Source organism: Pseudorasbora parva, chromosome 6 (genome assembly GCF_024679245.1).
Source record: "Pseudorasbora parva isolate DD20220531a chromosome 6, ASM2467924v1, whole genome shotgun sequence".
Taxonomy (NCBI): domain Eukaryota; kingdom Metazoa; phylum Chordata; class Actinopteri; order Cypriniformes; family Gobionidae; genus Pseudorasbora; species Pseudorasbora parva.
Window position 1 is genome coordinate 3362483 of NC_090177.1, and position 13497 is coordinate 3375979.

Consider the following 13497-nt stretch of genomic DNA (forward strand, 5'->3'; position numbering starts at 1 on the left):
TTATCGGTTCGCTCACTAAAGTTATCGGTTCGCTCACTAAAGTTATCAGTTCGCTCACTAAAGTTATCAGTTCGCTCACTAAAGTTATCAGTTCGCTCACTAAAGTTATCAGTTCGCTCACTAAAGTTATCAGTTCGCTCACTTAAGTTATCAGTTCGCTCACTTAAGTTATCGGTTCGCTCACTTAAGTTATCGGTTCGCTCACTAAAGTTATCGGTTCGCTCACTAAAGTTATCGGTTCGCTCACTAAAGTTATCAGTTCGCTCACTAAAGTTATCAGTTCGCTCACTAAAGTTATCAGTTCGCTCACTAAAGTTATCAGTTCGCTCACTAAAGTTATCAGTTCGCTCACTAAAGTTATCAAAACACTCACTTTAGTGAGCGAACAAACTAATAACTTTAGTTCGCTCACTAAAGTTATCAGTTCGCTCACTAAAGTTATTAGTTCGCTCACTGAAGTTATAAGTTCGCTCACTAAAGTTATCAAAACACTCACTTTAGTGAGCGAACAAACTAATAACTTTAGTTCGCTCACTAAAGTTATCAGTTCGCTCACTAAAGTTATTAGTTCGCTCACTGAAGTTATAAGTTCGCTCACTAAAGTTATCAGTTCGCTCACTAAAGTTATTAGTTCGCTCACTGAAGTTATTAGTTCGCTCACTGAAGTTATTAGTTCGCTCACTAAAGTTATCAGTTCGCTCACTGAAGTTATTAGTTCGCTCACTAAAGTTATCGGTTCGCTCACTAAAGTTATCGGTTCGCTCACTAAAGTTATCGGTTCGCTCACTAAAGTTATCGGTTAGCTCACTAAATTTATCGGTTCGCTCACTAAAGTTATCGGTTCGCTCACTAAAGTTATCGGTTCGCTCACTAAAGTTATCGGTTCGCTCACTAAAGTTATCGGTTCGCTCACTAAAGTTATCGGTTCGCTCACTAAAGTTATCGGTTCGCTCACTAAAGTTATCGGTTCGCTCACTAAAGTTATCGGTTCGCTCACTAAAGTTATCAGTTTCGCTCACTAAAGTTATTAGTTCGCTCAATAAAGTTATTAGTTCGCTCACTAAAGTTATTAGTTCGCTCACTAAAGTTATCAGTTCGCTCACAAAAGTTATCAGTTCGCTCACTAAAGTTATCAGTTCGCTCACTAAAGTTATCAGTTCGCTCACTAAAGTTATTAGTTCGCTCACTAAAGTTATCAGTTCGCTCACTAAAGTTATTAAAACACTAACTTTAGTGAGCGAACAAACTAATAACTTTAGTTCGCTCACTAAAGTTATTGGTTCGCTCACTAAAGTTATTGGTTCGCTCACTAAAGTTATTGGTTCGCTCACTAAAGTTATTGGTTCGCTCACTAAAGTTATTGGTTCGCTCACTAAAGTTATTGGTTCGCTCACTAAAGTTATTGGTTCGCTCACTAAAGTTATCGGTTCGCTCACTAAAGTTATCAGTTTGCTCACTAAAGTTATTAGTTCGCTCACTAAAGTTATTAGTTCGCTCACTAAAGTTATCGGTTCGCTCACTAAAGTTATCGGTTCGCTCACTAAAGTTATCAGTTCGCTCACTAAAATTATCAGTTCGCTCACTAAAGTTATCAGTTCGCTCACTTAAGTTATCAGTTCGCTCACTAAAGTTATCGGTTCGCTCACTAAAGTTATCGGTTCGCTCACTAAAGTTATCGGTTCGCTCACTAAAGTTATCGGTTCGCTCACTAAAGTTATCTGTTCGCTCACTAAAGTTATCAGTTCGCTCACTAAAGTTATCAGTTCGCTCACTAAAGTTATCAGTTCGCTCACTAAAGTTATCAAAACACTCACTTTAGTGAGCGAACAAACTAATAACTTTAGTTCGCTCACTAAAGTTATCAGTTCGCTCACTAAAGTTATTAGTTCGCTCACTGAAGTTATTAGTTCGCTCACTAAAGTTATTAGTTCGCTCACTAAAGTTATTAGTTCGCTCACTAAAGTTATCGGTTCGCTCACTAAAGTTATCGGTTCGCTCACTAAAGTTATCGGTTAGCTCACTAAATTTATCGGTTCGCTCACTAAAGTTATCGGTTCGCTCACTAAAGTTATCGGTTCGCTCACTAAAGTTATCGGTTCGCTCACTAAAGTTATCGGTTCGCTCACTAAAGTTATCGGTTCGCTCACTAAAGTTATCGGTTCGCTCACTAAAGTTATCAGTTTCGCTCACTAAAGTTATCAGTTCGCTCACTAAAGTTATTAGTTCGCTCACTAAAGTTATTAGTTCGCTCACTGAAGTTATTAGTTCGCTCACTAAAGTTATCAGTTCGCTCACTGAAGTTATCGGTTCGCTCACTGAAGTTATCGGTTCGCTCACTAAAGTTATCGGTTCGCTCACTAAAGTTATCGGTTCGCTCACTAAAGTTATCGGTTCGCTCACTAAAGTTATCGGTTCGCTCACTAAAGTTATCGGTTCGCTCACTAAAGTTATCGGTTCGCTCACTAAAGTTATCGGTTCGCTCACTTAAGTTATCGGTTCGCTCACTAAAGTTATCGGTTCGCTCACTAAAGTTATCGGTTCGCTCACTAAAGTTATCGGTTCGCTCACTAAAGTTATCGGTTCGCTCACTAAAGTTATCGTTTCGCTCAATAAAGTTATTAGTTCGCTCACTAAAGTTATTAGTTCGCTCACTGAAGTTATTAGTTCGCTCACTGAAGTTATCAGTTCGCTCACTAAAGTTATCAGTTCGCTCACTAAAGTTATTAGTTCGCTCACTAAAGTTATCGGTTCGCTCACTAAAGTTATCGGTTCGCTCACTAAAGTTATCGGTTCGCTCACTAAAGTTATCGGTTCGCTCACTAAAGTTATCGGTTAGCTCACTAAATTTATCGGTTCGCTCACTAAAGTTATCGGTTCGCTCACTAAAGTTATCGGTTCGCTCACTAAAGTTATCGGTTCGCTCACTAAAGTTATCGGTTCGCTCACTAAAGTTATCGGTTCGCTCACTAAAGTTATCGGTTCGCTCACTAAAGTTATCGGTTCGCTCACTAAAGTTATCAGTTTCGCTCACTAAAGTTATCGGTTCGCTCACTAAAGTTATCGGTTAGCTCACTAAATTTATCGGTTCGCTCACTAAAGTTATCGGTTCGCTCACTAAAGTTATCGGTTCGCTCACTAAAGTTATCGGTTCGCTCACTAAAGTTATCGGTTCGCTCACTAAAGTTATCGGTTCGCTCACTAAAGTTATCGGTTCGCTCACTAAAGTTATCGTTTCGCTCACTAAAGTTATTAGTTCGCTCACTAAAGTTATTAGTTCGCTCAATAAAGTTATTAGTTCGCTCACTAAAGTTATTAGTTCGCTCACTAAAGTTATCAGTTCGCTCACAAAAGTTATCAGTTCGCTCACTAAAGTTATCAGTTCGCTCACTAAAGTTATCAGTTCGCTCACTAAAGTTATTAGTTCGCTCACTAAAGTTATCAGTTCGCTCACTAAAGTTATTAAAACACTAACTTTAGTGAGCGAACAAACTAATAACTTTAGTTCGCTCACTAAAGTTATTGGTTCGCTCACTAAAGTTATTGGTTCGCTCACTTAAGTTATTGGTTCGCTCACTAAAGTTATTGGTTCGCTCACTAAAGTTATTGGTTCGCTCACTAAAGTTATTGGTTCGCTCACTAAAGTTATTGGTTCGCTCACTAAAGTTATTAGTTTGTTCGCTCACTAAAGTTATTAGTTTGTTCGCTCAATAAAGTTATTAGTTTGTTCGCTCAATAAAGTTATTAGTTTGTTCGCTCAATAAAGTTATTAGTTTGTTCGCTCAATAAAGTTATTAGTTTGTTCGCTCAAGAGCTGCAACTAACGATTATTTTTTCTGTCGACTAATCTAACGACTTATTTTTTTAACCCTTTGAAATTTTTCAAAATTCTGTGGCACCCCCTCACATAAGTTACGCTAGAGGTGTAACAGTACAGACTGCTCACAGTTCACTTTGTATCACGGTTTTAGGTTCACGTTTCAGTGCAGTTCGGTATTTGCTATGTTCAGGGGAAAAAGGACTACTGTCAAATGAAAATAAAGAAAATAAGAACAGATAACTTAAATAGAAGCAGCAGCACAAATAAATACTATTGAGCAAAGATGAGAATAAAATAAACAATGCTTTTCAGGTAGGTCCAACATTAGTTTTTAGGTAGGGAAATGGAATGAAGTAATCAAAAGTAAAATAACCACACATTTAACTGTTTAAAATTAAAAAATAATCCTTATTAAACTTACAAAAGCAGTCAGGAGCAGTGAGTGATGTCTTTATCTTTTGTTTGACATTAAACAGAAAGCAGTGAAGGCTACTGCCCCTTTAAGACCCACGGATAGTCGTCGTATTTTCTGTATAAAGTTCACTTAAGGCATAGAGTAGGCTATGACATTTTGACATACTTTTTGTGAGTTTGTCCGTTTAAGCACAGGATTTGAAAGATAACTCAATATTTGCGCGCTTTGGGACGAGTGCACAAAGACAGATCTTCTCATTCGAGTCTCCTGGCTAACGTTACACGGGGGTGATGACGGTGAAAATGACTGCTCATATACGGACGTACAGCAGCACTCGCATGCGTTTTATAAAGTTTACAAAGAGAGACCGTTTTGCCCACGTTTTTCTTTTATTATCGCTGTTGTTGTAGTGCATACCTGAGAAGTCAGCACGTGTATCCATCGACAGAAACATACATACAGCATTATTTTCAAGTTACAACCCATATTAAAGATGCGTCATCAGATGCGAGATGAACCGAAGTGTAAGTGCGTCCCCGCAACTTTTGTTTGGGATCCCGGTTGGGAAACACTGGTCTGTATTGATTGACACCGCGCTGGTTTGTTTAGAATTATATGAGCGCCGTGACCGCACGCTGCCTTGTTTTACGGTCGAATGCAACGCGTGTGTGTGTGTGTGTGAGTAAGAGACGCGCAAAAGGGTGGAGAGAGAACTTAAGGAAATTTGCTAAACGAATATGCGTGGGTCTTTTAAATAGCGTAAAAATGAATGAATGACGAACGTGGCGGCCGTTATTGATTATGTGGCAGTCCGCCACAAATTAGTCTATGTGTGGGAAACACTGTTTGGCCTCTGTTTAAAGTATTCCCATACTTTTGATATTCGCGGTCTTGGTTTTTGTGATAGAACCAGGAGCAGAAGCCAACATTACGCGAGATGAACGTCTGACACGACGCGTCGACGCATTTCACGAACTAAAGTTATTAGTTTGTTCGCTCAATAAAGTTATTAGTTTGTTCGCTCAATAAAGTTATTGGTTCGCTCAATAAAGTTATTAGTTTGCTCAATAAAGTTATTGGTTCGCTCACTAAAGTTATTAGTTCGCTCAATAAAGTTATTAGTTCGCTCAATAAAGTTATTAGTTCGCTCAATAAAGTTACTAGTTCGCTCAATAAAGTTACTAGTTCGCTCAATAAAGTTACTAGTTCGCTCAATAAAGTTATTTGTTCGCTCAATAAAGTTATTGGTTTGCTCAATAAAGTTATTAGTTCGCTCAATAAAGTTATTGGTTCGCTCACTAAAGTTATTGGTTCGCTCACTAAAGTTATTGGTTCGCTCACTAAAGTTATTGGTTCGCTCACTAAAGTTATTGGTTCGCTCACTAAAGTTATTGGTTCGCTCAATAAAGTTATTAGTTCGCTCACTAAAGTTATTAGTTCGCTCAATAAAGTTATTAGTTCGCTCACTAAAGTTATCAGTTCGCTCACTAAAGTTATTAGTTTGTTCGCTCACTAAAGTTATTAGTTTGTTCGCTCACTAAAGTTATTAGTTTGTTCGCTCACTAAAGTTATTAGTTTGTTCGCTCAATAAAGTTATTGGTTCGCTCAATAAAGTTATTGGTTCGCTCAATAAAGTTATTAGTTCGCTCAATAAAGTCATTAGTTCGCTCAATAAAGTTATTAGTTCGCTCAATAAAGTTATTGGTTCGCTCAATAAAGTTATTAGTTCGCTCAATAAAGTTATTAGTTCGCTCACTTAAGTTATTTGTTTGTTCGCTCAATAAAGTTATTAGTTGGCTCAATAAAGTTATTAGTTGGCTCAATAAAGTTATTAGTTTGCTCAATAAAGTTATTAGTTCGCTCAATAAAGTTATTGGTTCGCTCAATAAAGTTATTAGTTCGCTCACTAAAGCTAGTTTTTTTACTCACTAAAGATATTTGTTTGCTTACTTAAGTTATTTTTTTGTGAATAAAGTTATTAGTTTGCTCACTAAAGTTATTGGTTCGCTCACTAAAGTTATTGGTTCGCTCACTAAAGTTATTGGTTCGCTCACTAAAGTTATTGGTTCGCTCAAATAATTTATTGGTTCGCTCAATTAAGTTATTGATTCGCTCAATTAAGTTATTGGTTCGCTCAATTAAGTTATTGGTTCGCTCAATAAAGTTATTGGTTCGCTCAATAAAGTTATTAGTTCGCTCACTAAAGTTATTGGTTCGCTCACTAAAGTTATTGGTTCGCTCACTAAAGTTATTGGTTCGCTCACTAAAGTTATTGGTTCGCTCACTAAAGTTATTGGTTCGCTCACTAAAGTTATTGGTTCGCTCAAATAATTTATTGGTTCGCTCAATTAAGTTATTGATTCGCTCAATTAAGTTATTGGTTCGCTCAATTAAGTTATTGGTTCGCTCAATAAAGTTATTGGTTCGCTCAATAAAGTTATTAGTTCGCTCACTAAAGTTATTGGTTCGCTCACTAAAGTTATTGGTTCGCTCACTAAAGTTATTGGTTCGCTCACTAAAGTTATTGGTTCGCTCAATAAAGTTATTGGTTCGCTCACTAAAGTTATTAGTTCGCTCACTAAAGTTATTAGTTTGTTCGCTCAATAAAGTTATTAGTTTGTTCGCTCAATAAAGTTATTAGTTTGTTCGCTCAATAAAGTTATTGGTTCGCTCAATAAAGTTATTGGTTCGCTCACTTAAGTTATTGGTTCGCTCACTAAAGTTATTGGTTCGCTCACTAAAGTTATTGGTTCGCTCACTTAAGTTATTGGTTCGCTCACTTAAGTTATTGGTTCGCTCACTTAAGTTATTGGTTCGCTCACTTAAGTTATTGGTTCGCTCACTTAAGTTATTGGTTCGCTCACTTAAGTTATTGGTTCGCTCACTTAAGTTATTGGTTCGCTCAATAAAGTTATTGGTTCGCTCACTAAAGTTATTGGTTCGCTCACTAAAGTTATTTGTTCGCTCACTAAAGTTATTAGTTTGTTCGCTCACTAAAGTTATTAGTTTGTTCGCTCAATAAAGTTATTAGTTTGTTCGCTCAATAAAGTTATTAGTTTGTTCGCTCAATAAAGTTATTGGTTCGCTCACTAAAGTTATTGGTTCGCTCACTAAAGTTATTGGTTCGCTCACTAAAGTTATTGGTTCGCTCACTAAAGTTATTGGTTCGCTCACTAAAGTTATTGGTTCGCTCACTAAAGTTATTGGTACGCTCACTAAAGTTATTGGTTCGCTCACTTAAGTTATTGGTTCGCTCACTAAAGTTATTGGTTCGCTCACTAAAGTTATTGGTTCGCTCACTAAAGTTATTAGTTCGCTCACTAAAGTTATTAGTTCGCTCACTAAAGTTATTAGTTTGTTCGCTCACTAAAGTTATTAGTTTGTTCGCTCAATAAAGTTATTAGTTCGCTCAATAAAGTTATTAGTTCGCTCAATAAAGTTATTGGTTCGCTCAATAAAGTTATTAGTTCGCTCAATAAAGTTATTAGTTCGCTCAATAAAGTTATTGGTTCGCTCAATAAAGTTATTTGTTCGCTCAATAAAGTTATTAGTTCGCTCAATAAAGTTATTTGTTCGCTCACTTAAGTTATTTGTTTGTTCGCTCAATAAAGTTATTAGTTGGCTCAATAAAGTTATTAGTTGGCTCAATAAAGTTATTGATTCGCTCAATAAAGGTATTAGTTGGCTCAATAAAGTTATTGATTCGCTCAATAAAGTTATTGATTCGCTCAATAAAGTTATTGATTCGCTTAATAAAGTTATTGATTCGCTCAATAAAGTTATTGATTCGCTCACTAAAGTTATTGATTCGCTCAATAAAGTTATTGATTCGCTCAATAAAGTTATTGATTCGCTCAATAAAGTTATTAGTTCGCTCAATAAAGTTATTAGTTCGCTCAATAAAGTTATTAGTTCGCTCAATAAAGTTATTTGTTCGCTCACTTAAGTTATTTGTTTGTTCGCTCAATAAAGTTATTAGTTGGCTCAATAAAGTTATTAGTTGGCTCAATAAAGTTATTGATTCGCTCAATAAAGGTATTAGTTGGCTCAATAAAGTTATTGATTCGCTCAATAAAGTTATTGATTCGCTTAATAAAGTTATTGATTCGCTCAATAAAGTTATTGATTCGCTCACTAAAGTTATTGATTCGCTCAATAAAGTTATTGATTCGCTCAATAAAGTTATTGATTCGCTCAATAAAGTTATTGATTCGCTCACTAAAGTTATTGATTCGCTCAATAAAGTTATTGATTCGCTCACTAAAGTTATTTGTTCGCTCACTAAAGTTATTTGTTCGCTCACTAAAGTTATTAGTTCACTCACTAAAGTTATTAGTTCACTCACTAAAGTTATTGATTCGCTCACTAAAGTTATTGGTTCGCTCACTAAAGTTATTTGTTCGCTCACTAAAGTTATTTGTTCGCTCACTAAAGTTATTTGTTCGCTCACTAAAGTTATTGGTTCACTCACTAAAGTTATTGGTTCGCTCACTAAAGTTATTAGTTCGCTCACTAAAGTTATTGATTCGCTCAATAAAGTTATTGGTTCACTCAATAAAGTTATTTGTTTGCTCAATAAAGTTATTAGTTTGCTCAATAAAGTTATTAGTTTGCTCAATAAAGTTTTTAGTTTGCTCAATAAAGTTATTGGTTCGCTCAATAAAGTTATTAGTTCGCTCAATAAAGTTATTGGTTCGCTCAATAAAGTTATTTGTTTGCTCAATAAAGTTATTTGTTTGCTCAATAAAGTTATTAGTTTGCTCAATAAAGTTATTGGTTCACTCAATAAAGTTATTTGTTTGCTCAATAAAGTTATTAGTTTGCTCAATAAAGTTATTAGTTTGCTCAATAAAGTTATTAGTTTGCTCAATAAAGTTATTGGTTCGCTCAATAAAGTTATTAGTTCGCTCAATAAAGTTATTTGTTTGCTCAATAAAGTTATTAGTTTGCTCAATAAAGTTATTAGTTCGCTCAATAAAGTTATTAGTTTGCTCAATAAAGTTATTGGTTCGCTCAATAAAGTTATTAGTTCGCTCAATAAAGTTATTTGTTTGCTCAATAAAGTTATTTGTTTGCTCAATAAAGTTATTAGTTTGCTCAATAAAGTTATTGGTTCACTCAATAAAGTTATTTGTTTGCTCAATAAAGTTATTAGTTTGCTCAATAAAGTTATTAGTTTGCTCAATAAAGTTATTAGTTTGCTCAATAAAGTTATTGGTTCGCTCAATAAAGTTATTAGTTCGCTCAATAAAGTTATTGGTTCGCTCAATAAAGTTATTGGTTCGCTCAATAAAGTTATTAGTTCGCTCAATAAAGTTATTAGTTCGCTCACTAAAGCTAGTTTTTTTACTCACTAAAGATATTTGTTTGCTTACTTAAGTTATTTGTTCGCTTAATAGTTATTTGTTTGTTTACTTAAGTTATTTTTCGTTGAATAAAGTTATTAGTTCACTCACTAAAGTTATTGATTCGCTCACTAAAGTTATTGGTTCGCTCACTAAAGTTATTTGTTCGCTCACTAAAGTTATTTGTTCGCTCACTAAAGTTATTTGTTCGCTCACTAAAGTTATTGGTTCACTCACTAAAGTTATTGGTTCGCTCACTAAAGTTATTAGTTCGCTCACTAAAGTTATTGATTCGCTCAATAAAGTTATTGGTTCACTCAATAAAGTTATTTGTTTGCTCAATAAAGTTATTAGTTTGCTCAATAAAGTTATTAGTTTGCTCAATAAAGTTTTTAGTTTGCTCAATAAAGTTATTGGTTCGCTCAATAAAGTTATTAGTTCGCTCAATAAAGTTATTGGTTCGCTCAATAAAGTTATTTGTTTGCTCAATAAAGTTATTTGTTTGCTCAATAAAGTTATTAGTTTGCTCAATAAAGTTATTGGTTCACTCAATAAAGTTATTTGTTTGCTCAATAAAGTTATTAGTTTGCTCAATAAAGTTATTAGTTTGCTCAATAAAGTTATTAGTTTGCTCAATAAAGTTATTGGTTCGCTCAATAAAGTTATTAGTTCGCTCAATAAAGTTATTTGTTTGCTCAATAAAGTTATTAGTTTGCTCAATAAAGTTATTAGTTCGCTCAATAAAGTTATTAGTTTGCTCAATAAAGTTATTGGTTCGCTCAATAAAGTTATTAGTTCGCTCAATAAAGTTATTTGTTTGCTCAATAAAGTTATTTGTTTGCTCAATAAAGTTATTAGTTTGCTCAATAAAGTTATTGGTTCACTCAATAAAGTTATTTGTTTGCTCAATAAAGTTATTAGTTTGCTCAATAAAGTTATTGGTTCGCTCAATAAAGTTATTAGTTCGCTCAATAAAGTTATTAGTTTGCTCAATAAAGTTATTAGTTTGCTCAATAAAGTTATTAGTTTGCTCAATAAAGTTATTGGTTCGCTCAATAAAGTTATTAGTTCGCTCAATAAAGTTATTTGTTTGCTCAATAAAGTTATTAGTTTGCTCAATAAAGTTATTGGTTCACTCAATAAAGTTATTTGTTTGCTCAATAAAGTTATTAGTTTGCTCAATAAAGTTATTGGTTCGCTCAATAAAGTTATTAGTTTGCTCAATAAAGTTATTGGTTCGCTCAATAAAGTTATTGGTTCGCTCAATAAAGTTATTAGTTCGCTCAATAAAGTTATTGGTTCGCTCAATAAAGTTATTGGTTCGCTCAATAAAGTTATTAGTTCGCTCAATAAAGTTATTAGTTCGCTCACTAAAGCTAGTTTTTTTACTCACTAAAGATATTTGTTTGCTTACTTAAGTTATTTGTTCGCTTAATAGTTATTTGTTTGTTTACTTAAGTTATTTTTCGTTGAATAAAGTTATTAGTTTGCTCACTAAAGTTATTAGTTTGTGTGAGAAAGTTTTACATTTGCTCACTAAAGTTTAACGTTCACTCACTAAAGTTATTCATTAGCTCATTAAAGTTATTAATTATTAGAAAGTAAATATAAAGTCTTGCTTTTGCTTGAGAAAGTTGTGTTTTCTCGAGAAAGTTTTGCATTCGCTTGTTAAAGTTTAGTTTTGTTGTTTCTTAAGGTTTTGCTTACCTTAAGAAAGTTTTTCATTCTTTTGCAAAAGCTTTGCATTCATTAACAAAAGTTTTGCGCTCTTTTGCAAATGAATGAAAAATTTTAATGAGCGAAAGGAAAATTTTCTTTTGTAAAATTGTCAATGTTTTTCACTCACTCACTAAATTTTTGTTCGATCGCGAAAACATTTGCAAGAGAACGCAAAAGCATTTACTTATAATTTTTCTAGCTATCTTTTTTCTTCACTATGCCCCGTACATTTCAACTAGTTGCTAGGGAAACATTTCTCATTCACAATTAAAGTTGAAGTTCTAAAAAAACTAAAACTAAACTTAATAAAAAAAAGTATGTAGACATGTTTAAAATAAATACTTATATATCACAAAAACACAAAATCACTAAAACTATAAAAAATTAAATAAGATTTAACTAACAAAATAAATACATATTTATTTTATTATATTTATTCTATTATATAATACATATTTATGCGGTCTCTATATCAATATAAAATATTTTTAAATTATTTTTTTATTATTTGTATTATGTACCATTCGAAATGTTGAATAAATAATAGTTTACACACTAATTTTCCCCAGTATAATTTAAATAGTTAAACTTAAATATATCGCTATAATAATATAATATAAATATTATAAAAATATTTGGGAGATTAAAAAACCCTTATCTAGTCCGGATCAGCGCCGGCCATTAAAATCTCAGTGTTATATAACGCTGGATGTGTGTCATATGTTAAACAAGTTCAGATGAGTGTGTAGATGGACGAAACACAACAAACACACACACACTCAAATTTGTGTCTTACATAAACAGTGTGACATACAAACCCAAATAACATCCCTCACACACACACACACACACACACACACACACACACACACACACACACACACACACTGAAAGCAATTAAAACAATCATAATCTCTAAGCAAACCTGTTTAGAGTAATAGAGTATAACTTTTAATACCTAAATAGTTCATTTAAAGTGCGTTTTCAATCTGATTACAGATCAGAAACACTGAATGTGGTGTAACTCACATCTGTGTGGATGTTTAATGCAGTCAGGAAGTTAATGTGGTGTTAGTGAATCAACATACAACCGATAAACAAACGAATAATAGCATTGAATTAATTAATACACGCCACTACATTATCAGACTGCATATTTCCACATCTCACGAGGTGTCAGAGTGTTATTATTAGCATTATTCAACACAAATGGCGTGTTTTGAGATCAGACATTCGCAATAACATTAAATACAACATCGACATTTTGTTCTGTCAATACATTTAAAAGATCTGACATTATTCTTGGCCTGTAAGCTCATACGGTCAGAATGGGTTAATATATATAAAAATATAAATATAGCGTCTCTGAGCTGACCTGAGATCAGAGGATTGTCAGACGTTCATAATAAACTCTGCTCTCTGCTAGCCGTCTGGCTAACACTAGCGCTCCGCAAACACATCACCGGACCCCTTAAAACCGCTTTGATGGGTCAAATGACACATAAAACAGATCAGACACGAACCTTCTCGCTGTAGAGCCCCACCAGCTGCTTCATGCGCCAGTGCGGCCCGGTAAAAACATCCACCTCGTCGGGAAACGGAGCCATCGCGCCTCCATCTGCAGCTCCCACAGCGGACTGAACACGGGAGGCCAGATCCTCCGCGGAAAACCCCTCTTCCGGTCTAACATAACATAACATAACATAACATAACATAACATAACATAACATAACATAACATAACATAACATAACATAACATAACATAACATAACATAACATAACATAACATAACATAATTAATAACATAACATAACATAACATAACATAACATAATTAATAACATAACATAACATAATTAATAACATAACATATAACATATGTACATAATAAAATATTTTATCAATAATATAATGAAATAATACACTAAATAAAATAGTAATATTAAAATAAAATAATAATGAAATGAAATAAAATAAAATAAAAATAATAATAAAATGAAATAAATAAATAAAATAAAACAATGAAATAATACAATAAAACAATACAATGAAATTAAATGAAATAAAATAAAATTAAATGAAATAAAAAATAAAGTAAAATAAAATAAATAAAAATAAAATAAATGAAAAAATTCGCAATTACCTTTTTTTTCTGTGGCGGAAACAAGCGTTAAAAAAATGTTTCAGATTAAAAACTTTGC

General features: G+C 33.4%; 1 protein-coding gene across 1 annotated transcript in view; it reads right to left on the minus strand.

The window, feature by feature from the left end:
- Window positions 1-12961, minus strand: part of fbxl5 (F-box and leucine-rich repeat protein 5) — a 56434-nt gene extending 43473 nt beyond the window's left edge. The window contains exon 1 of the mRNA XM_067445370.1: window positions 12820-12961. Coding sequence (XP_067301471.1) covers window positions 12820-12903 — 84 coding nt within the window. The 5' untranslated portion in view covers window positions 12904-12961. The remainder of the gene's footprint in view (window positions 1-12819) is intronic.
- Window positions 12962-13497: the final 536 nt, after the last annotated feature.